This window comes from Cavia porcellus, unplaced genomic scaffold (genome assembly GCF_034190915.1).
Source record: "Cavia porcellus strain 051 isolate PalLab524CR breed Dunkin Hartley unplaced genomic scaffold, mCavPor4.1 scaffold_4, whole genome shotgun sequence".
Classification (NCBI taxonomy): Eukaryota; Metazoa; Chordata; class Mammalia; order Rodentia; family Caviidae; genus Cavia; species Cavia porcellus.
This window is the reverse complement of record NW_026947487.1, coordinates 38,256,465-38,282,974: the sequence shown is the minus strand read 5'-3', so window position 1 is coordinate 38,282,974 and position 26,510 is coordinate 38,256,465. Positions and strand designations below refer to the sequence as shown.

General features: G+C 33.8%; 1 protein-coding gene across 6 annotated transcripts in view; it reads right to left on the bottom strand.

The window, feature by feature from the left end:
- Gpc5 (glypican 5) overlaps nucleotides 1-26,510 on the bottom strand; it is a 1,275,996-nt gene that overhangs the window by 672,555 nt on the left and 576,931 nt on the right. For all 6 annotated transcript variants that reach the window (XM_063246926.1, XM_063246927.1, XM_063246929.1 and 3 more), the window contains exon 7: nucleotides 438-597. In XM_063246926.1, the coding sequence (XP_063102996.1) occupies nucleotides 438-597 (160 nt within the window). The remainder of the gene's footprint in view (nucleotides 1-437; nucleotides 598-26,510) is intronic.

Here is a 26,510-nt window from a genome sequence, read left to right as displayed (position 1 = left end):
TGACGTGATACTCTAACAGTTGCAAAATTTGATTAGCCAATAGTAATCATTTATCTTTGTTTTATATTATTTACCAATATACATCTACTATCCATTATGTCCTAAGAATTAGCCCAGTGATAAATCTTTATAATTCTCAGAATTGGTGACACACTATTGGCTTTTCACGAAAAAGTGTCATTTTAAAAGAAAAACTGTCAATAATTTAAAATAAATTATTGCCCATTTAAAATAACCTGTTGCCTATTAATGGATACTTAAATGCATGTCCTAAATAAAAACTGGCGCAATTTCATATCCAGTTTCTCTTACCTGCTTCTGAATTCACTGCCATTTGCAAGTGACCAAAATAGTGGCACTTTCCACTTATCATCATAACAATGCAAAGTGTATTTCAAAACCAATGCTTTCCAATGGTATTGAAAGCCAGCACTTACAGCGTGTGATTTTCACCATCCTCTTGACTTCTCCGCTGCCGGACCCCTCACATCCATCTTCGTCGTCGCAGTCTCCGCTGACCTGCTCAGCCATGCCACCACCGCTGCCCAGCGCAGGAAGCTCCCACCTGTCAGGCTTGGGCGACCTCCCCTGTAACAACTAAATGTGGACACCAAGAAATGTTTGATAGCTTATTCAAATCTTTTAAGAACTTTACACAAAAACTTATATTAGAAAGTACAATTATCCTGTTTTGTGGATCTACTATCCTAATACATATGCCTAACCCAATCGAAATTTCACAATATCCAAAACAACTGAAATAGAAACGATTAACAGGCAATGTGTAACCATAAAGAGCTACAATCCTCCTATTTTAACCCCATGATAAGGCTTTGAAAAGCAAATAAAATTAGGTCTTCTGTCTTATGGTAGTTTGGAAATCCTGTTTCCTAATAAGCAATGTTGAAGCATTTGTTTTGAAAACCAATAGTCCAGAATTTCTCAAAAATATCCTCCCAGAAAAAAAATTCTATCGAAAGAATCTAGAATGTTGGACATAGGCATGTATAGCTTCATTTAAACTATCTCAGGACAAATGGATAGCCCAGTATACATGACACGTCACTGAACATTGGGACAAATTTCATAGGCCCTACTTTTATTTCTGCAAATCATGTTAAAAAATTAATGAATTTCTCCGTCTTGGTTCTTAATTATTTCTTTTACATTTATGAGTAAAATAGAATAGTGATTTGCCCCACATTGTGCAGGGATGTTGGTAAGATTTTAATAATATTTGGAATATGTGAACTGCTTTCCAAAAAGATCATATTATGAATAATAGAATATTTTACTGAAAGTTAAGTCTGAATAAAATAACCAAAATCATGACATGTACTCCTCTAAGGCAGTACTGGAGAACACATGACCAAGCATAACAACTGTAGGGTATTCCTGTTGCCTATTTAATGGATACTTAAATTCTAATGATGCTTTATGGAAGATTTAGGTCTGACATTTCTGTAACTTTCCAAAAAATAGTTTCACTTTGCAGTTGGTAATTAAATACATAACCCAAAGATAGTATTTCATATTGAAAAGCATAGAGTGAAGTAATCTCAATACATAGAAGGTAAATATATTTATCATTTTAGGAGTATTTGATTGAAGCAACTGATCTTGGAAATTAATAAATTTCAAATTCAAAAAATTAGGTCACATACTCTGATATATTATAATTTTGTAAAAATTTAATTTTAAGCAAACCAAAATAAAAAAGCAAATTAATGAAATATTTTAAACTTTTATTTTTACCAGAATTTCTCATACATACTAATAGCTGTTAAATTTACAAGGATTCTTTTGAAGTTACATGAATTTAATAAATGTATGTTAAACAATGAGATGTCACTGTTTAACATAGTGATTACATACAGTACTTCCAACAAAGCAAGAGCAGGTCTGTGTCAATGAGGAAACACTGATGTGTACCAAACATATAAAAATTCAAATATGAAAAAAGAGAAGTAAAGACCAACGGGTAGATTTTGTACTTTTTTATTTATTATTTTCAAATATGCCACTTAACAAGTATTTAATACAACCATGAATGGGTTGGATTCCAAAGTCTAACATATTTGAACTGACTCCTGATATGAATCCTGATTCTGACACACTCTGTGAGACACAAGTATTAGTTAAATTGCCAAATAACTAGGTTCCTTCACATCTAAAGTAAGGACAACAATTTATGTATTTCATTACTCAAGTTTGAGGAAAACATATGTGCTTTACAAAAACTTAATGTGCCAAGGAATTAAAATTTAATATTTTGATTATTAGTTTCCACTTCATTAAATATTCTATTACAATATTTTAAACACTCAGAGCACATTAATTGAAAGAATTATTTCATAAATTTCATAAATAGTCCTATTACATGACTTACATTAAAAATATTCAAAGTACAATCTGACAGTACAGCAGTTTTAAACTCTCTGGTGATACATTGCTTCTTTTTGACCCTAACATCCTTTTCCAATAATTTCCCATATCAACTTTATTTTCCCTCTATTTCTCTAAGAATTCTTGTGCTATTTTACTTGGATCTTAGCCAGGATGCAGCTGGAATCTCAGGAGAAACATCAATAATATATAAGTCATGAAGACCCAACTCAAAGAATTTGAACTTAAACATGCAAATAGAAAGACACTCCATGTAAAATGAAATTTAGCATTTTAAGAAATCCATCGGGTTTAAAGTGACTGAATCTATACACTTATAGTAAAAAGAATAGATAATATTTTAAAACTGTCATGGTTTTTACATTTTTATATCACTTAGGACATTCTAGGACATAAGTAAGGTATATGAACTCAAGTTATTAAGAAATAGAACTATGAAACTACATTGCAATATAATCAAATTATCTGTGCTGTGTAGATTTGAAAAATGTACTCAAGATATTTTACTCTATTCCCTAGGACTGTAAATATGATATGGCCTTTGCTACTACTACCTTACCTAGAAAAAGGTATTTTATAAATGTAATTGATGTTATTAATAGGTGATTTGATGTTTACTGAAAAAGTAAAACTATCCATAAAGGATTAACATAATCACAACTATTCCTTAAAATAGAAAATTTTCTCTATCAGCAGAGCTAGGGCATTCAAAGCAAAAGGCTTTAGTGAAGTTGGGTGCAGAGGCAGAGCCACCAGACTTGAAGGAGTAAGCTGGTTGGACATGTTGCAAACAGTTGAGCTATAAGTCACTGCTAGGCTCCAAGAACAGGGTGATTTGCCACCCAGAGAGTAACTCATGCTCTCCAAGAAGCAAACTCTCCCTTAAGCTCTATCTTGCCTCAAGTGTGTCTGACTTCAGAACAAGAGGTCAAAATATTCATAAGATATCCTCCTGTTAAATAGTTCGCTTGGAAAAAATCTCTAGTATTTCAGCTTTGTGTCAGTTTTCATTTTATCTGACTCTTTATAAAGCCTTATACTGATTTCCTTGTCTCTGAGCAGGACATACAATTGTCGTGTCCTTTGATCAACTCATCTAAATACAGAGTCTGCCAAAAAATACATACATCAGGTGTCATGGTTTATGTCTGTGGCCCCCAGGCCTCATGAATTTGCATTGTGCATTTGTGATTGGGTTCATTGTCTAGAGCTTGGATTGATGGTGTCCGTGCTACACCCACCTAGGAGCCAGGATGTGATGTAATGGCAGGAAGAAGACGTGTCTCGTTCTTTATTGCGGGTTTCTGCTTGGCTGTTTGCAGCCGCCATTCACTGGGGCTCTGCCACGCCACCCTGCCTTGGAGCCAAATTGAGTATGGACAGAAACCTCCAAAATCTGTAAGAAATAAACCTTTCGTTTCCCAACTTTGGTTATCAGGTATTTTGTGATGAGTAAAAAGTAACTAAGACATCAGGAAAAGAAAAATTCATATAAATATTTAATACTAAATTTATTGAGATAGCATGGTTAGTACAAGTAACCATTGGCCTCTACAATTAAAGAGGTGCTCAGAGTGTTGTCCATTAGCTCAGGACATTCATTAGTACAGCAAATTGCTTAAGTATGTATACATTTTTTGGTGGACACTGTGTATCTGGTATCCCAATTAACCAATGATTCAAATCCACAATTCCCTCTCTTTGCTAGAGTCAATATCTCCCTCTCCTATTCAAGGAAGGTCTGCTTTTATGTATTTTATTACTTGTTTCAAAATCATTATTGGTCATGAAATATAATTTATATTTATATTTTCATTCTCACTTTCATAATTGAAATAAATATAGTTTTGTAGAAATTCTCAGTGGATTTGTAATTGCCCAAATCAATGGGCTTTTCATAGTATGATCATTATTCCTATTTTCTCTATCTTTTGTACTAAACTATTCTTGACCTCTCCTTAGTCTAGTCATCTTTCTCTCCTACTTCATAAAATAATAATAAATGTGTTTCATTTTAAGAGTGTCAGTCCTCTTCCTTCCTCTTAGCCTCTTTGAGGATGTCAATCTATTAGAATAAGTGTACCTATCTTCTCACCTGTGTACAAATTGTGCTCTGCTCTTTATCTACAGCCTCTTCTGTGCTCCTTAGTGCATCTGTAAGTGGCAATTGGAGGTGAGGATGCGTTCTGTATGTTCTGTCCTACAGTGAAGTTCTTTGTCTCAAGTATTCCTGAGTCATTATAACATGTCTTTACAAATCTCCTCCTGCAAGGGTTATTATTCTTTCCTAACCACTATCAGTTTATTATCAGACAGTACCCCAAATCAGTACTTTCACCATGTTATTTATTAGCTGTAATTCTCTTTGAAAAGCTTTACTGTCAAAAAACTACTGGTTTTCAACTTTTACCTTCAGGGGGAAAAGTATCCAAATAGAGTCACAGGAAGAGAGGTACATTATAGTAAATAGGAAACACACTCTATAGCTTCTTTTGATTCCTTTAAAGTTTCACAGGAAATCTCACAAGAAACAATCTTGTCTAGTTGCAATTCCCCTCACATTTGCTAAATAATCCTAAGCAAACTGCTTCTCTCCCCTCATCCAGTACATACTGATAGACCTAGAAAGGAGACTGAGAGAAAAGTTCACTGGTGACCTGGCAGTCAAGTGCCTATTTAATATACTGTTTTGATTATTTAAAATTTACATATAAACACAGTTCCTCAGCACCGAAATTCTGCTATAGAGCAAAAATTTACAGACTGTGTGATTTTTATGCATCTATAATTCATTTGTATTTGTTTCGTAGTCTGATAAATTCCATCTATTGTTTTTCCTCTCACTGAGAATACTATATCTTTTGATAACTTACCCTGTTATATTTAGTTTTAAGTTCAAACTCAAATATTTATTTTTCTGTCCTAAACATAGTCTGAGATCATTTTAATTCTATACCATTGATTGGCACTTAATCAGCTTTCTTAAACAAATGCCATATCTTTTTGATTAAAATGAGCTTCTCAGAGTTGAGAACAGATTTAATTAGACTTATACCATTTCCAATCATGACTAGAATACTTATCACAAGATAGCTTCTAAATATACATATGTTAATTTATTTATTTGAGGTTTGGAAATAATTTACTGAGCTCATCCTGCCTTAAATACCTTCTATATCTAATTTAGTAAAGTTCTTTCATTTTTACAGAAAAGATCAGAGAGCAAGCTATCTTCAAATAACTTTGGATCCTTACTTACTGACCACCAGACTGGTAGATTCTCTTATTCATTCAGTGGCATTGAGTACTGTTACGGTTTAGATCTAAAATGTTCCCCAAATTCTCACATATTCAGAGGTGAGGAATTCAGACAATAATTGGATTATGGGACTCTAACTTCATCAGTGGTTTAATACACTGAATGCATTGTAATTTGATGACATTATTGAGCAGTAAGGTAAGTTAGGAGGTAAGGTCTAGCTTAGGGGATTGGGTTATGCAGGTATGAGTTGGGGGTTCTACCCTGACCTTTGTCATGGCTTCTCTAGCTCTCTTTCCCTGCTTCCTGGCTACAATGAGTGAGGACAGTTCTTCCAATGCATCTTCCACCATGATGCTCTGCCCGCCCCAAATCTCTAAAACCATGAACCAAAATAAACCTCTTCTCTTTCAAAGTGTTTACCTCAGGTATTTTATCATATGGAAGGAAAGCTGATTATAAACAGTACATTCAGTATAACATGTTTTTGAAAGCTAAAATATCTGTGTCAAAAAAGGAGAAATAAGACTAAATTAAAGTAAGTGAAATAATCTGAAAATTGGGAAAAAGGAAAATTCTCCCAATATTTAATTTTGTAACCATGATAATTGTTTCTTTGTAATCTTTAATAACAAATAAATTTTAAATAGTCTTATTCCTTACCACCTGGAGACTTAAATTGTTCAGAAAAAATTTGTCAAAATATTTCTTTATTTTGGGGGAGTTTGAGACAAGTTTCTGCTATATAATTCAGGTTGGTCTTAAATTCATTATGCAGCCCTGAATGGCCTTGAACTTGCAGTGACCCTCCTGCCTCAGCCTCCCACATGTTGAATTATAGTTGGGCACTGCCATGTTCACCAAAATATTTCCTTCTAAAATGGAATACAGAAATATTTTCAAATATTTATTTGTGCAAAAATTCACTTTTTCTCAAGTTGGGGGGGGCCTTAGCTTCAAGATTTGGATCACAGGTAATGATCTTTTCCCCTATTCTTCTATAGGGGAGCAGATCCTTCCATTCCTCTCTTCTTTCCATCTCAAAAGCAGTGTACACATCCTATTGACATGATTTAGATCTAACATGTCTCTCACTAGGCTCCCATGCTCAAAGGTGGGGTTTGGACATAGTTATTGGGAATTAATGGTGTCTGGAGGTGAGACTGGCTGGAGGAAGGAGGTCACATAGGATTTCCTTTGTAGCAGACATGTTTTCTGATGCTCTTTCCTCCTGCTGTCTTCGTCCTGGCTGAGGCGAGCTGCATGTTTGACCAAGATCTTCCATTATCCTCCTGCTCCAACACAGGACTAAAGGCATTGGGGTCAGCTGGTCATGGTTGGAGCCTCTGAAATTATGAGCCGTTTCTTCCTCAAGGTATGTATGTCAGGTATTTTATTCAACAAGTAAAAATCTCACCACTACACCCACTGCTTTGTTAGCTTCACTTTCATAGGAAAACACTATTTCACATCTCCTACCCTTAAATCACCTTTGGTAAAAACAACCCCACTATTTTCCATTAAAGAAGAACCACCTCAATAAGTGTTCAATAAAATAAATTTCATAAATGACACATAAAACTAGTCATATAATGACTACACACACTCATGTCACAAACTTTAACAAATCTTCATATTTATGACATACACAAATAGATGTTCCATAAAGTCATTAAATATATGTTAAAAAATTTCAAATAAGTTTTACGTTATTTCTCTGGGTCTATATTTTCTGCACCTGTAAAATGAGACAAGACTTTCTATGTTTATTGTTTATGTTACACTAGGTAAAATAATAGCATATTTTAAGAGCTTAGTCATGGGTAGTGTATTTTATCACTATTATTATAACTGGTAGGAACTGATTCTGCAGTCCCAGTCCTGTTTTTTGCTTAACTTTTAGACACAAACTTCTGTAATCAGGAGTCTTCCAGACTTGGTCAATCTGTCTTTGAAGGAAGAAACCTATACTGGAGTAAAAATCCTTATCTACAGCCTTATCTACTCCCCTGACTCTATCCTCCGAGTCTGTCCAAATAAAAATTGATGGTGTTTTAAATTTTTAACATTTTTTTCTGTCATGGAGGATAGAAGTCAATCAGTACATACATATTTATAGAACAATTAGAAGAGAGGAAAGAACATAATTTTGAGTACCAGTCACACATTAATTGTGTGCCTTAGGCAATTCACTTGTCAATTTAAACTCATTTTAGTCTATTGAATAATAGTGCATGGAAAAGCACTTTATACAGTATTAAGCACCATACTCGTTTATGTTTATGGGCAGGGCAATGAATCTATAAAATTGAGAAACCAACAGAGGACAGAGCAAAAAACAAATACAACCTCTCAGAATATTCTCCTTTCTTCAATGTCATGCATTTTGTGAAAGGAAAGCAGCTGATTAGCTGAAAATAGTCAGTTTTGATGACTGATGCTTCCTGCTTATGTTTAATTGGTTTAGGAAGCTCATTAGGGATGCTATCTTGGAGGATGAGTTTGGTGGGTAGAATATCTGATGACTCTAAAGCAAATGGACTTCTTTCATCTAGTGAACTAATTTTTCAATAGACCCAATTTGGTTTTACTAACTGTCTGGCAATATCCCACAGTTGCTGTAGCCTTTCAAACATTTTCAATGAAATCTAACTATAGATAGCTTACATACTTACTGTGTTTGCTGTGAAAGAAAAATATTCACCACATGAAGAAATCTGATAATGATGCATCTCTAAAATATTTTCCTTTCCCCTTAAAGCCATTTACACAGAAGTACTGTCCGTCTTTAGAAGTATTAGTCCTCGTATAGTCATCGATTCAAATGCAGATGTGGTAAAATCTATAATTTTATAATTTGGTGTCAATGATGAAAATATGTAGGCAAAAATTAAAATGTTGACAGAAAGATTTCAAATCAGGAAAATGATATAGTAAACTGTACTTTTCTCATCTCCTCATACGAGATCTTTAAAGAATACATTCTTTAAAGAATATTTTAAATAGAGACTTTAGGAATATCCTCTTTTGGCATATACACATGAAACATGTACATTTATTTTACTATAAAGGAGTGGATATTTGCATTTTCCTGTTGTTGAAATGAAACCCATAAAGAAATGTATATGAAACGAGGAAAAAACCCAGAAGTTTGTAACATTTTAAAATGAGAAATCTAATTCAAAATTTCACATGGTTTATTTTTAAGTTTATCCCTGTAGCATATTTCAAAGGAAAGACACAAAACTTTATGTAATATGCATTCATTCTTTTGTTTGAAGCGTATTTTGACTTTTCCCATCTTGCTATTCCTAGCTCTGTCCCACACAACTCCACTTCTTTTTCACTTTTTCATTAACACCATTAAAATATTGTTTATAAATGTGTCCTTTACCAAATTTCCCACGATTACTCTTTGAAAGTTTGAAAATATTTTACTCGTAAAGCAAAATATCACCTAAAAAGCCCAACAGGTTTCATAATATGTCATGTCGTGTTGAACTGGCCCGACACAGGAGTCATTGCAGTAGTATTTTTGTTGTTGTTCATGTTTGCTTTAACTTGGAGGTTTCTGATCTCAGCTTCTGTTATGCCAGTAATTTGAAAGGTCATTGCTCTCTTGGCATTTGCTTCATGAAATGCAGTCTGGCAACTTTTAAAAGTCTTGTGATTTTGTAAATAGAATTCTGAAGTTAGAACAGGTTTGCTAAATTGTCTTTCTGGGTTCTATGAGTGAACTTCAGATATTTAATATTTTCCCATCAGAAAATCCTGCATGTGTCCCTAGTCTAGGCCTGATATTCCTCTCCAGTTCTAATCGTGACCAGGGCTGTCTACAGAGCCATCACACAAGGATGGACTGGGTAAATTTAGTAGGAACTTGTGTCCTCATTCAAACAAAGTCATCCCTGGAGTGGTAAAACTAAGAGTTAATGATTAAATGTGGGAATAAAGTAGAAATAGAGGGGAACACCACTACAGGTAGAACTTAGAAAAATTGTGGGCCCAAACAAGGAGTGTGCAGGCCAAATCTTACCAATGTTCAAATGGTTCTTTTGAAATATCTATATGGAACCACTCCAAGAACCTGAAACAAAAAAATAATGGAAAAGCAAAAAAAAATTTTCTTGCTTGGGAAATCCAGAGTTAATGTTGAAGTATATGTTAAAACATTCATACCAACTTAGCCAGAAAAGATCAATGACAGAAGTGAATGAAGAAACAAAGACATTCTGTGAATAAGCAATACACCATGCCCTGTAGCAGAAAAATGGGAGAAGAGAAATGGAGGATAAAGCAAAACAATTATCTGAAGCATGTTTAATGGTTTAAGCGGATATGTAATGCAAGTTTCTTAAACATGCTATTATTCAGAATACATTTCCCAGAATTAAAAACATGGCATTTATTTTCTTCATGCTACTGTTTCACTTCCAACCTACATTATTAATTTTCTAAATCATTACAGCATATTCGCCACAGCATATTCATTTACACATAAATTACATACACAAATAATACAAACCACATATTCATCTATTTCCCCACAATACAACTGAATAGAAACCATTACAAATAAGAACTTATAGCAGAGCAGGGTAGTGTGTGACAGAAGTTAAATGACATTCTAAGAAAGAATAATATGATATTAAACAACTTCATTATTTTGCACTTCTTAGGTGCAGGTTAAGTTCATCTTATTCATAGTGTGCTTTAACATCAAGAAGCCATTTTTATTTAGCATGTCAAGACCTCATATCTTCTTAACTAGATTTTTACATACATGGGAATATTTAAATATCCTCTAAGGCAATGCAAACTAACATAATATCTTTAGGTTTTATAATATGTCTTTAAACATGTATTTCCCCCAATACACAGTTACTTGTGGCTTTTAGTGCCTTAAGAAATGCCCTGCACATGTTATGGGTATCATGGCAAGTACAGGGACTAGTAATTTAATTCTGAGAAATGTCAAACCTTTTGGCTACTCATCCTATGCCACTTTTCTGACAGTAAGGGTCTCAATAACTTCAAAGCCAAACACGGATAAAACATCCAGTGCATTTGAGGAAAACAAACCTATATATCTGAGAACATGGGTAGGCTGATGGAAGGTTGAGTTCTAGGCAGCGTTATCTGGTGAAACTGGTCTCTATTAACTACATTGTACAGAACTGAATTGGAACTCTTTTTACTAACAATGTTTTAATTTCCTACTTAGTGATGCAGATAGTATTAATTTTTATATGAATTGTAAAGGCAACAATTTTCTTCCCTTTATCTCATCTGCAAAATTTTGCCTCACTGGCTCAGTCATCAGGAAAAGAATTGGCAGCACTAACAGCTAACTGAGCTACGCTGACAGAAAGATCATGAATTTTTAGCACAAAATACAGAAACAAAACTTATGCACTATTTAGATTTTTTATGTGTCTTTTTACTGTGCCAATATACCGAATATATTTCTAACAGTGCTACAAGATTTATGTCACTCAGATGTATGTACTATCATCATTGTTCTTTTTTCCCCATGAGACTGATGTCGTTGAAAACTGAAAGGGGACCAGAGAAGCAAGGGAAGGAGAGAGAGAGAGAGAGAGAGAGAGAGAGAGAGAGAGAGAGAGAGAGAGAGAGAGAGAGAGAGAGAGAGAGAAAGCCTTTAATCATACATTGCTATAGAAAGGTTCCTTACTGAGAAAAAAAAATTAACTTAATTCATCAGATTTTCTATTGCCTTTCTGAAAGGACTATGAATGGTTGCAAATTCATTTAAAGAGTGATTTTGGCAACCAGTGTAGATTTCCTTCTTTGGCCAGCTGTGCAGAATTCATTCTTAAATCCTATTTTAGAAAAGGAAAGATTCCGCTTAAATTTCCCAGTCTATTAAAGGTTTACTTCCAAAAGGAGCTCATTTTGATCCCATTTAGTGTAACACCCTTGTGTATGCCAGATGGCAACAAGCATTACAGCTTCACAAATGTCACTCTGATTTTCACCTTTGCAATGAAATTCCCTCAATCCACCTTTCTTTAACTACACTATAAAATTGTGGACAAAGATAGGCCAAAGGAAGAGAATATTTTGCTTGAAATATTCTAGAAATCATTTGAGAACAGTGTATAAAATTTAAATCCTTATTTTGGGGAGAAGATCGATTAGTACTTAATTAGGCTTTCAGTTGAAATTCTTCGACTAACTACATGTGTGACTTTAAACAAATCATTTAATTTTGCTGCAGCTAAATATTTCATTTGAAAAAATGAGGAGGTCAAAATTACTTGAATGCATTTTATGGCTCTAAAAATTTCAGTTTTTATCTTTTAAGGCATCCTATCATGTGGTTTTGCAAAAGATATTATATCCTCAAGGCTTGTTGCAGGGCTCTGATGTTTGTTTAAATTCTGTTTCATTTTATCCCCCTAGATGCAACATTTGAGTTTTAAAATTGAAGAAAAAAGTTTTAATAAAATGAATTATATTTACCTTAGAATATATGCTGAAGTCCTAATCCCTCATACACAAGAATGAATCATATTTGGGAATATGGTCTTCATGGAGGTAAACAAGATAAAATGAGACCATTATGGTGGGAACTTAAGCCAATACAACTAGTGTCCTTATAATTGAACAGAGCAATTCACTCTGTTTAATTGTTCTATTGCATTGCATTATAATAGTAAATCAAATTACTGTGGTGCACACTTGTACGGTTGTGGCTAGAAAATAATGTTGCTATGAGAATCTTGTAGATGACTTTTGGCTTATTTATTTCATGGAAATAATATTTATTCCTTAAATTTTTGTGTGGAAATCATATTTATTCCTTAAATTTTTGGAAGAATTTTCCAGACTACCCTGTGCTTAGAATTATGTTTTAAGTGTGAGAGTCTAAGTATGAATATGGCTTTTATAATTAATACAGAGCTTATTTGGATTTTTATAGTTTCTTATTATAGCAGCAAGTGTTGACCATTGTAGGATACAAAAATAACCTGAACAAATAATTTTCTAGTGCAGGTCATTGTTTTTTTGTATTTTCAGTCTTCTAGCTGAGGTAGTTTTTCCTCTGTTGATAGAACTTTGGTATGCATACAATTCTAATCTCCTATCCAAACATTCAAAAAATATTTATTAAAATACATTTTATGATCCTTACTTTTATGTCTATTTTCACTAGCTTTAGAATTTCATAGTGGTATCCTTTCTCCTCAGCATGTTTAGGTTCTGTTAGAATTCTTTAAATTGATAAAATTTATCAATTTTATGAAACTTTATCAGTTTCATAAAATACTTGACCAGTTTATTTCTTCTGCATAATTCTATCTTACCTCTTTCTTTTAGGGTCCAGTGTAGGTTTAGCCTATGTTCTAACAGCAATCCCTAACTTTTATGGTTTGCTTTGCCTCATCCAGTCTTGTCAGTTGTGCTTATTTTTATCAGTCACTTTAAATTATTTTTATGAATCTCTGTTCTGACTCTCGTCATGTTCATTATGTTTCTTGTATTAATATTAACATAAATCTATTCGGTGAGTGAAGTCCAGGTATTGTGCTTCTCAGTTTTAGATTGCTTATGTGATTTTTAGAGATTCAGATTATTTGCTAATCTCCATTAATTCATACAACATGTTTGCTTTTGCATAAGATGATATTAACAACTGTCATTACTAATTTGATTTTTGTTACTAAATTCAGAACTGCATCTTGTGTGGATCTGTCCTTACTACTTGTCTATCTATGTCTCATTGATTAATAACTTTATTAGCAAGCCACACACTGATATATTTTTGGTTTCATGGTGGATATTGCCTGTAAAAGAACAATGAATTATTCCAATGATGTTAGGTTCTATGGAATGTGTTCGCAATTTCTTCTATTATTTAGGTATGGTAAGTGACAGGCCATACTAATACAGTTACATACCAGAAAATTCAGGATTGGCTTGTAGATTTTAGCAAGAATTTTCCACTTTTAGTTCACCAATATTTATCAACCATTCTCCTGAGATTTTGGCTGAGATAATTTGATCTCTTTCTTGTTAGCCTTGGAATTCTAATAGATATTAAATTCTAATTTCAGAAGTACTTAGATATTTCCGCTTAGCATCTCAATCCATGAAGCTTCAAAGATTTAGAAACATTTCGAGGTAGCATAGGTGTGAGGTTAGCCATGAATTTGAAGTAGAACTCTATTATGAATTTTATCATTTAATCATTGTGGTGCTCTGGAAAATCTCATTAAGCATTTTGAAATCTTCTAAAAGGGTCCCTCTGTCTTGCCTACAACACAGAATACAGTAAACATCATGGATAAAGTACCTCATTCATATCACTGTTTATTTTATCCCACACATGTCTGGGCCAGGTTCAATCTTGAGCTTCATCCACCATAAAAGATACTCAGAGAAACAAATACTGCCAATACTTAGATCAATTTTAAAGTCTGTAAATATAAAAATGTTACTTATTTTTTGTCTCAAGTCTCTGTATCTGAAATTTTTAATTTATCTTTTACTTAATGGAGTATTTCTATTGGTCTATACAACTTATTTCATATTCACTTTGTTTTTAGTATTTCCTTTTTAATCGTAGTTTTTCTTTTATGTCTTTTTTTTCTCTAGGTGCATTGTTTAACTTTTCTGTCATTGGAACAAAATATGTAACATCCACAGCCTAAAGGAGAAAAGGTTTATTTTGGCTCACTTTTTCAGAAGGTTCAGTGCCTGGTTGGCTGGCTTCAGTGCAAAAATACCATGACAGAGGTACCTGGTAGAGGAATGCTGTTCAGCCCAGGTTATTTAGGAATCATGTGAGCAGAGATAGAGATGGAGATGGAGATGGAGATGGAGATGGAGATGGAGATGGAGATGGAGATGGAGATGGAGATGGAGGAGATAGAGATAGAGACAGAGACAGAGACAAAGATCATCTAAAGACACACCCTCAGTGACCCAGTGCCTCTTACTAGCCCCCCTCCTTCTAATAGCTATGAACTCAACAGTAGATTAATTCATTCATGAGTATAGTGTATAGTGCCCCATGATCCAATAACTTGAAAGCTTTACCTTTGAATACATAATACTTGGGGACATTTAAATCTAAACCATATTTGCATTGTTCAAATGACCAGTGAGGTTGAACACTTTTTTCCATATATTTATTTGACATTTTATGTTTTCTGAGAAATATTTCCTTATCTCACATGCCCAGTTTTGGATCAGATCTTTTAATTTGGAAGGTCTGATTTTTTTCAGTTCTTTATATATTCTAGATATTAGTCCTTTGTCTAAAGATTAGGTAGCATAAAGTTTTTTCAACTGTGTGAGTTTTACCTTTAATGCTGTTTGTGATTTCTTTTGCTGTGCAAACGTCTTTTTAATAAGCTGATATCCTTGTTGTTGATTCTTTGTGATAATTCCTGTGTAATTGGGGTTTTCTTTAACATCTTTGCTTATAACTATGCCTTTGAGACTTCTACCTGTTTTATATTCCAGCAGATTTAGTGTACATGTTTTAATGTTTAGCTCTTTGATCCATTTTGATTTTAGTTTAGTGAATGGTGATAGTCATGGGTCTACTCTTAGTTTACAGCATGTGGAAAGCCAGCTTTTCCAACACCATTTATTAAAGAGGCTATCCTTCCAGTGAATGTGTTTGGCGCCTTTGTCAAAAATCTGGTAGCTGAATGTATTCCGAGTTTTTTCTACAGTTTCTAATCTGTTCCATTTATCCTTAGGTTCATTTTGTTGCCAGTACCATGCTAGTTTTATCACAGTAGGTCCACAGTATAATTTCAAGTCAGGAATTGTGATACCTCTGCCTTACCAGTGTTACCCAGAATTGCTTTTGCTATTCTAGGTCTCTTTTGGTTCCAAATGTATTTTAAGAATGCTTTTTTCTATTACTGTGAGGTATGCTAATGAGATTCCATCTTATTCCAGAAAGAATAGCTATTATTAATAAAACAACTAAAAACAAACACTGACAGGGTTGTGAGGAAAGCAGAATCTTTCTTACCATTGGTGGGAATATAGACTAGTGCAGCTACTGTGGAAATCGGTGTGGAGAGTCACCAAAACACTAGGTTTAGTGGTCCCACTTGATCCAGCTATTTTCCTTTCTGGGTATCTTCCCAGAAGAATCAAAAGCATCATAGTACAGCAATATATATGCGTCCATGTTTTTAATGTCACAGTTTGTAATAGCCAAATCTTGGAGCAACCCAAATGCTATCAACCAGTGCATGGATAAAAAAGATGTGTTATATATATGTGTGTGTATATATATATATATATACATATATATGCAGTGGGAGACTCAAAACAAGCTAATAATTTCCTTTTCCTGATGGATATTGCCAAAGATGATGTTTTATGGTGTTCTTTTTTTTTTCTTTTTTTTTTTTTTTTTGGTACCAGGGATCAAACTCACAACCTCATGCTTACCAGGCAGTTGTATCATACTCTTTAAAAATACAAAACAGCTCTTTATATATGATAAACAATTCATTCTCATTAAAATTCTAGATAGTGGAGCAAAGCTTACATACTTCAATCAAAACTCTGGACATTTCCATTTGAAATATCCATCCCAGTGTTTTTATCAGTGTTTATCCAACATCTTATCTACATTGCTGTGCCAGGCATGTGCTCCTTAGATAGTTGTCACATATTGTGATGTATTTAAGACTCTGCATAGCACATGAATGCTTAATTGTGCCGAAATCATTCTGGAATAATAGTCTTTAACTTACTGAGTCCTGAGCACAATTGTACATGTTTTTGACTCTGGAACAGTATTTTGTTCTATATGAATAGAGAATTTAAATAACAAAAAGAATGTGCTGTTTTTAATTTTGTATAGTTTCATTTTACACTGTAAAAGTATATTTAATTGTCAATGTTAGGTGCAGAATACTTTAAAAGGCCACTGAGAACATTAACTTCTGGGGCACACTGTCATCCTTTTGATGCTGCTATTACTTCTTGTTTCCTCCCTCTTCCAGGTGTTCAGTGTCTGATCAAATCTTATCCTTTGAATTGTGCTTTTCTATACAAGTATGTGAGAGCCTCTTTCTCAATCATAATTCAATCTCAATCAATTTGATATTCCAACTATATATCAGTTACCATCTAAGAATTATAAAAATAAATATGGAATTAGAAAATAAATATGAAAAATAAATATGGATAAGGATTAAGCCACTTAATTTAGGATGAGTGAAAAACTTACCCTCCAAAACCAGCTTAACTAGAGGATATTTCACACATAGCTATCTGAGCACTGCCACTGGCTCTTCTACATTATACCTGCATTCAAACAGCTGCTGTCACAAAGTGTACAGAACCACACACATCCACGTGTGTGCATAAATATGACACACATACAAATATACAGCACACACACCTTTTCCATTTCCATTTCTATCGTTAGTATCCTACTGATTTAAAGTTGTAAAATGTTTAATATGACTTATTGGTTTTGTTTATTTCTGTTTCCTCAAAATATATCTTAGGATCTAGACCAGGCGTTTCTGATAATAGCCATGAAGTAAATACCTTCGGCTGTGCAGATTTAATCTCTGTTAAAATATAGACAACATAATGCATGAGCATGGGTGTATGCTGATAAACTTTACTTACACATGAATAAACTGAAAACTGGATTTTATTGACAGGCAATAGTTTTCTGAGGCTGAATCTAAGTAAATCTTCCAGGTTGCAGCTATTCCCATATCATTTACCTACTTAATAAAAAATTTGTGGCATGTATGTCTTCACAAAAGGTTAATAATTTGTCAGATGTTCGGAGGCATCAATTTCATTGTCCTGAGATTCTACTACAGAAGAAGGTACTTATTAGAGGCTGACAGTTGATAGACATTATTTGCCTGTTAGTCCTTTGCACATACCTGCAATCCTATGAAACTGAAACGTCTGCACATTTGTGTACATATGTACGATACAGGTTTTCTTATGTTGATTTCCAATGTACACATCAAATCTTTACTATCAAAATCCAATTCATACATTTCCTAAACTCCTATAGATTAGATAAATTTTCTCCTTTTTCAAAATTTTCATATTACTTTTTATTTTCATTGTAACGTTTTCAGGATATGGCTAATTTGAAGTTCATCTTTGAGTGTCTAACATGCATAATTTAATGTCTTACTCATTACAGATGATTAGAAATGTTAAATTAATGCTTGAATAATCAAGTTCTGCTTGTGGTTTTACTGTTGACTTGAATTCAAACTCTTGAAGTCACCTTTTTTCTCTTCCCATAAGACTCTCCTTCCCTCTCCTTGATCTCTCCATCATATCAGTACATTCTGTAGAGTCTTACCCTGTAGAATTTTTCAGACTTGTCTTTCATATTACTCATACTACCATCATCCTTACTCAGAGGTTTGTACTTCTTCATTGGATTATTAAAACAGTACACTTTTTTAGTTCTATCATTTATTTTTTTGTCTCCAAACCATCTTGTACATTAACTATTTATGTGCAACTTAGGTGTGATCAAAACACAAAGTTTAAAAAATATAGTCCAAAACCACACTGACATTAATCTCCTTTAGAACACTCTTCCAAGTCTCTGACATACTTATCCCATCATTTTTGCCACTTTCTGAAGCAGTTCTGGAAGTCCTCTTTCATAAGCATCTTTTTTTAACACTGTTGTGACTGACTCCTTGTCCTAAATTCATTCTAAGCATATACTTTTTGAACTTGGGGAATAATCAGGAGTTTTACCCTGCCAGATTTGATAAGTAAGGTAGATGAGAATACACTATTTGATAGAAATTTCTATAAATAGTTGACAAATGAGGGATGATCAAAAAGGACAGTGTATATTTAAATTACAAGTGATGATAACAAAAGACACATTGCACTAAACTCCCTCAAGTATTCAAAGTATTTTCCCTATTTCACATATACAGATTCCATCATTCTTGGCAATGATTTTTGTTCTTGTTGTTTGTTTTTACTATAATAAGATTTTTTAAGAAAGTTAAACATTTATAGCCGAGGATTTGGCTCAGTGGCATAAGCATCTGTCTGGCAAGTGCTAGGTTGTGAGTTCGATCCCTGATACCAAAAAAATGTAAACATTCATCACAGTTTTGATTACCCAAGTTTACCATTTTAGAACAACACACTTTTACTTTTGATCATTCTGTACTTGGAATGCTCATAACTGTTGCTTAGCTGTGCTCTGTGACCCTTCTCTGTGCAAGTCTGCAGTCCTCTGACTGCTCAATGGGGAGGACTCATTCCCAAGCTTCTTCACATGGGTACTGTCAGGATTTAGTGCATTGTAGATTTTTGAAATGGGACTCCCTTGGTTCCTTACTGTGTGCAAACGCCTATACAATTTTCTATGCTTATAATTTTTGAGCACAGTCTATGGTGTGATGTCAGTTTGAATGATTAAGAAATTCCTAGCAGATTAGTGGAATGCAATTCTGGGTACATATGTGAATGATGGACACTTAGGCCAGCAAACTGAGGAGGAAGATCCACTCTGGATGTGAATGACCATTGTGGACCTTCCTGCTCCTAATCTTATACACAGCCATGTGGAACATCCCACCTCTGAACATGCAAACCTATCTAATAAATTCTCTTTCATAAGTATATAAACATCTTGTATCATTTCTGTTTCACTACAGAACCTAACTCATACATAGGATTTTATTTTTTTAAATGTTAATCTTGGCTCATTTTTGGAATCCAAGGTCAAGGGACTGTATCAGATAATAACCTTTCTCCTGGCATAACATGGATGTTACAGGGCATCAAATAGCAACAGACAGGGAGTGACTGTTAAGTCTTTCCTGTCATCCCTCTTATTATAGAGCCATTAAGATTCAATCATGAGGGCTCCATCCCAATGACTTTGTCTAATCCTAATCACATCTCAAAGCCTCTACCTCGAAACACTGTAGTAAGATTAAATTTCCACTGCCTTAATAGCTCATTCTGAAGATTGAATCTCAACACAGCCAGCCTGAGGGAACATGTTCCAATCATCCCCAAACTGTAGCAGCAGCTCTTTTTACCAAGCAAAGAAGCATGAAGAAGACAGAACAAGAAAGAAAGAGATTCAGAAACACCAGAAGAGAGACAGAGATGTTAGAGTTACTGCTAAATTACGCAAGTAATATGCATTTATTACTGTTGTGGAATTCTGTTCTTTAGAAGGAGGGGATTAGATCCAGCCCACACTCCAGTAGCACTTTATTATTCAAAGTGTAGATACTGGGAGACATACAAAATAAATAGAATTGTTTTAAAATGGGTAGAGGAACAAGAGATGGAAGGAAGAGGGATGAGGAGAGAGGGAAAGAGGATATGAAAAAAGCAAATGGAAAAAAATAAAGGTAGATAGAGCTTTTGCCAATGAGAAAGTAACCAAGAGATGGAAGAAGCAGGAAGTCAGAGCAAGGTAGGAGACTGAAAAGGAATGAAGACACGGCATGTACATGCAACAACTCCACACAAGGAGTGTAATCTGGGTACTGCAAATGAGGACTAATTTTTTTAAGAAGGCATAATAGCTGTTTTGGAAGCTTCAGAAGACACAAACCAAGATAATTAGCACTTTCCCTTTCTGGTATTGTTTTTTTTAATGTTTAAGTAGCCTAGAGTATTGGTCTTCAGAGCAGTTTTTTTATTATTATTATTATTATTATTAATTGCTCCCAGAGCTGGGTAAAAGTAATAGTTTGTGTCTTTTCCTTACCACCAACTCCCAGGTGATCCATACATACAGTGGATGTGTAAACCAAGATCAGAGCTTTCAGATTTGGCAGCTGGCTAAGTATTTCGATCCACCAGCCATGCAGTTTCCATTTTCTCTTTTTGCAACACTCCACTGTGTTGATTGCTTTTTTTCTCTGCTGTACTTATCACCACCTGTTAAGACAATGTTCCTACCTGCACTTTGTTTCTTCCTCTCCTTTTTAGCACTGTCAGTTTTTGCATCTCTGTGTAATTTCAAGTAGAAGAAGACTTTTCTGAACAATATCTACCACAGAATACTTTTGAGCAGTTTTCACATCAATTGTAATATCCAACTATTTTTTAGTTATCTTCACTTTTTTCTCTTAATAGTAACTCAAAGAGTAATTTTGCACTAAAGCAAACTTCCTTTCTCATTTTTCTAGAGTGCAACGGGAGGATCGATAATTCTGGTGAACTATTTAAGTGCTTCTACTATTCAATGAATATGTCTTGCTTTGAGTGCTTATTGATATTGTTTGACATTTTGATTATGGAAAATAAATATTATTTATCAATAAACTATCTAAGAAAGATGAAAGCATTAAGAAAACTGAATTTTGAGAATTTTCCAATACAATTGTTGTGACTTTAGGCAAACCCAGTGATATTTTCCTTTAAAAATAATACTAATTTGAAAGTGATTCAGTGAAAAAAATAGAACTTTCTAGGAAGAATTACACATAAATTAGGTTTATTTACAGTGATGTTAAATATTTAATGATTCATGTTTTGAATCATTAAATTAATGATTTAATTTAATGTGATTCAATTGATGTGAAAACTGTTCAAAAGTATTCTGTGGTAAATATTGTTCAGAAAAGTCCTTTTCTACTTGAAATTACACAGAGATGCAAAAACTGACATTGCTAAAAAGGAGAGGAAGAAACAAAGTACAGGTAGGAACATCGTCTTAACAGGTGGTGATAAGTATAGCAGAGAAAAATTAATAATCTTTAAATTAATAAAATCATTAAATTCATGAATTTAATGATTCATGTTAATCTTTAAGGGTTTGTATTTTTCCATACACATATTAAGAACAAATGTATAAATTTACATCATTTTACATTGCTTAGAAAAATACAACATTTCATAAATTTTGTTGCTAAAGTTTTCTGACCTTTATATACGCAGTTTTATTCTCTTATTTACAGTCTAGCTGAGCTGTAAAGGTATAACCACTAAGCAATCAAAGGAACACTAAAAGGTCAATATTACATATTATAGTTGCTTTCCAAAAAGAAATGTGTAAGGCATTCAAATTCTGGCATCTTTTTGCAAGTCCAAACTTGCAAAATATATCCACGGTGACATAAATGAGACTGGCTCCTGATAAAGCTTGCAATAACATGAAAAGAAAGACTAACTCCCTGTCTCCTCTTCTCTATTTTCATATTTTTAAGCAGTCTACAAAATTCTAGAAGGTAGGTATAGGAAGTGCTCCTGTTACAGATGTCATCAAATATAACAACCCTGCACGTATTTTTCTAAGTTGTAAATTTCAAATTAAGAGCTTCTTCATCTTTACAAATTAGCACATGCACATATTTGGAAAGCATTTTATAGGTACTAATAATTTCTATGATGAGTAATAAACTATCTATTTATTATCATTTATTGCAAGGAAGTGGTAATTACAATGAGCGTGTAGGTCTCATAGATCTCAGTGTGCAATCAAAGCGAGACCAGCCTCAGAATTAACCATTTCCATTTGCATAATCAACTTGATCAGAACATATATAGTTTCTTTTAATTTTGACATTTATTGTTAGGTTTTTTTTTTTACTTTTCAATTATTTATTAACAAGTAACAACTGTACATACCGACAGGATATAAAGTGGTATTTAAAGATTACTGGTACAGAATTTACTGATTGAGTCAGCGTAACCCGCACTTCTACCCTTTATCAGTTTTTCACAGTTGGAGACTGAGATCCTCTCTTTATAAAACACATAAAGATATTGTAAACTAGAGTTTGCTGTGGGTCACCAGAACAAATTTCTCTGTCTAAGCGTGTTTGGTGTGATTATCCAAATTTCTTTCATCCTCTCTTATTACCACCTTCAAAATCTCTAGTAACTGTGCTCTGTATTCAGATTGAGAGTTAGCCTCCATCTGTGAGGGGGAACAAGGAATATTTCTTGTTCTATGTCTGTCTTATTCATGTAACATAATGGTCCCCACTACTATCCATTTTTCTGCAAATGACAGGGTTTCATATTTTTATGTCTGGATAATATTCTAATAATATTACATCTTGTATTAGTTCAAATCTTCTTTTTCCTTTTACCCACATATGGGCCTCTAGCTTGCTTCCATATCTTGGTTATTTGAAATAACACTGCAATAAATATGAAAGTGCAAAAATCTCTTTACTAGGCTCATTCTATTTCCTCCGAGAAAGTAGTTTGGTTGGAGTTTCCCCCTCCAACCAAAGGTGGGATTGCTGTGCCATTCAGTAGCTACATCTTGACATTTTTAGGAACCATCCATCCTGTTCTCTATAACAACAATTAATTTTCATTCCATGAACTCTATGTAAGAGTTACTTTTCTTCACAGCCTCTCAGCAGTTGTTCTGTTTATTCTTGTTTGATGAAACTGAAGTGTGGTGATATTTCATTGCAGTTTTGATTTGCACTTAATTGATGGCTAGCAATAGTGAGCATGTTTCCATGTATCGGCCAGCCATTTGAATTTCTTCTTTTGAAACATCTACTTACAACATTTTCTAATTTTAATTTTTAAAAATTTTAAAAATTTAATTTTAAAAAATTCCTTACATACTCTAACTGTTATGCTTTTATTGGATAATTTGTTGCAATAATTTTCTCCCATTCTATAGGTTTTTTAATTGATTTTTTTCCTTGCTTCATATGATAGAATTATAACCTGGCTAGATTTTATTTTGGTTTCTTGTGTTTTGGGTGTCTTATCAAACAAATTGCCTATGTTTTCTTCCCTATGTTTTCTTCTAGTACTTTTACAGTTTTAGGTATAACATGTATGCTTTTGATCCATGACAGTGGCCAATATGTTTGTTTTTATGAGAGACGCTATTTTGGTAATTTTGACTTTATAGTATGCATTGAAATTAAGTATTTTAATAAATTCACCTTTTTGTTTTACTTTAAGTTTGCTTTGACTATTTAGAATCATTGTTGCTACTGCACTATTTTTACAATTATTTAATCTAGCTCTGTAATAAAAATTGGGAAATTCATTGACTCTTTACGTTACTTTGGATAGTATCAACACTTTAAGCATAGTAATTCTCATAGTTCATGAGGAAGAGAGGTCTTTCTATTTAGTGTTTAGAGGTTTGCAAGTATGTGTCTTGGTTTCTTTTTCAGCAACTTTGCTATTGGTATATAAAATGCTGTTGGCTTTAAACACGGATTTATCATTTTTCAACTTTACTTGATTTGTTTATCCATTCGAATAAATCCTTTGGCCAGGTGTAGGTTGTCTATACGATGAATGCTATAATCTTTTTAAGTGTTTCCTTTAGTATTTCCTTCTCTTAACTAACTGTTCTGGCTAAAACTCCCAGTACCAGATTGTGAGGCTGTGGTGAGAATGAAGATCCCTGTATTTTCCAGATTACAGAGGAAATTGTCTCAGCTTTTTCACACTTAGTATATATTGGCTGTGGTTTTGTCATATACGGTTTTTATTTAGGAACATGTAGTTTCATATATTTTGCATTTTCAGTGTACAAAATCAGAATAAGAAAATAATTTATACACTTTTAATCATCTAATATTTTTTGGTTCCAAATACATTTTAACTATTCTGAAAATGGGAAGATACAAGGGTTGATCTCAATTAAGAATAAAAGCAAAAAATAAAATGAGATTGCTAAAAATGGGAAAAATTAGTAGGCCTATTGATTAGAAGATCTGAAGCAAACTCTGGTGGAATCATAAACAATATCAAACCATAGCAGAAGCAATATGTGCTACTTTCTGCTCAGAATGGAAGGTGAGCTCACAATGAGAAAGCTGACTGTAAGGCCTTATTTGTGGAGAAGTTTTGACAAGATGGAGAAACTATGAGAAAAAGCAAATAAGATGGTCTGGGAATTAAGCCATATAAAGAGAGCATGTTCTAAGATGTGAGGATAAGCACCTAATTAAGCACTAGCAGGCTGAAGCTAGCGGAGACAGAACCAGATCTGTTTTCACACCTCTGTCTACTGAGTTGCAGCTGACGGCAATTTCTATTTAGATGTTTCAGGCTTCCAGGACTCCTAAAAGTCTAAGAAATCTGTGGCTGTTACAAGCTAAAAGGCCAGCAGATCAAAAATGGCACTGTTGTTGAAACACAGAAAACCTCACTTAGAGCCTAAGATATATTGTCACCCTAAAACATAGAGTACCTACAAATGCACAAGCTTCTAGTCTCAAACACAATTTCCTATAAAAAGTATAATGCAAGAATAATTAGTACTTACTCTAATTTGTGAAACTATTGTACAGTTTAGTTACATTTCCGTAGACCATGTGATACTTAGAATATTGCAGCAATCAATGGGCTTCTTGCAATTTTAACAAAGACCAATGTGAAATTTGTTTCTTCTGTGGCCTTAATTTGATTACTAAACAAAGTGGATAGCTTAAAATACATTATTTAACTCCAGTTCTAAATTTTCTTCCACATTTTCATTTTATAAGCAAATAGAATTGGCACTTCCATCACATTTCAGCATTCCTTTCAGAAAAGATGTTCTCATTTGGCCACTGGCCGAATGAAAAAGAAGCCATAAATATTTCATGAATGAAAGAAAAGGAGGTCGTAGCTGGGGATTTAGCTCAGCAGTATGAGTGCCTTCTTGGCAAGCGTGAGGTCATGAGTTCGATCCTTGTATCAAAAGAAAAAAAGAAAAGAAAGTCAGACACCAAGAAAATGTGATAACTTTCTGGAAGTCTGAGAGTAAATAAGAGTGTCATCATAGTGACTTAGCCAGAGAAAAAGGACTCGATCCAAAGGAAAAAGCCACAGAAACACTCTTGACAATGTATACTTTGTCCACTAGAGAAAGAGCCAAAGGAGAGTCAGATGTGACAGCTACTTGAGCAATGACTTTGATGATGTCTTCTCATCAAGAGCAAAGGGACTAGGGCACCATCATAAATGACAGGGAGGTGAAATGCTCTCACCCCATCACTTACAAACACGCTTGCTCACCTAGTCACTAAGCCCACTAGCCCAAGAGCAATCCCCAGAAAAATAAAAGTGACATCATCAAAGCCACTATGATAAAATAGGGGGGAAAAGGACTTTTCCATATAACTGAATTCCTAATAGAAATGTTTTCATTGATATGGACAATAATTATGTCTCTATTTTTTTAAAAAAGAGCATGCCTTTGGATGTGCTGAGGGGGTCATGGAGGTGTGACCTCAAATGCTGTATCTGGTCTCTGGCTCATTGCTCTCCAGCACTGCTCCCCTGCTCTGCTACCTGGTCACCAGGAACTAAACATCTTTGTTTCTCCATGCCCTTCGGCCATGATTCATCTTGGAACAATCAGTCATGAATGTTCTCTTTGTTTTTAAAGAGGTTGTGGCTGCAAACTAGAACATGGAAAAATATAAGTAGCTGCACTTTACTGTCAAGAGTAAATGAAGTAGCTTAGTTTTGCTCAGTGTTTCAATACCCTAATTTATTGTCTGCTTGGCCAGTTTTCCTACAACTGATGTTACCTGAAAATGCTCTTCTAATACACAGTTTTAAAAGCTAGACTATGATGCTTATGATTATTACCATGTATGGTGGCACTTGCAGGTATCCTGTCTTATACAAATATAAACTCAATATTCCCCTTCTTTGATTCTTTCTATTGAGGAATCTTAAGCTTAGATGGATGTGCAGCAGTAAATCACTGACAGTATAATGTTTTTGTATTAACTTATTGGAAAAGACAACATTAAAATACAGAAAAAATGTATCTGGAATTGAAATGCAAAGAAGGCATTTTTTCTTATAAAAGTGTGGGAGAATTAAATGGGGTAATATCAAATTGAAAACATTTCTTTCTGCACAGCAA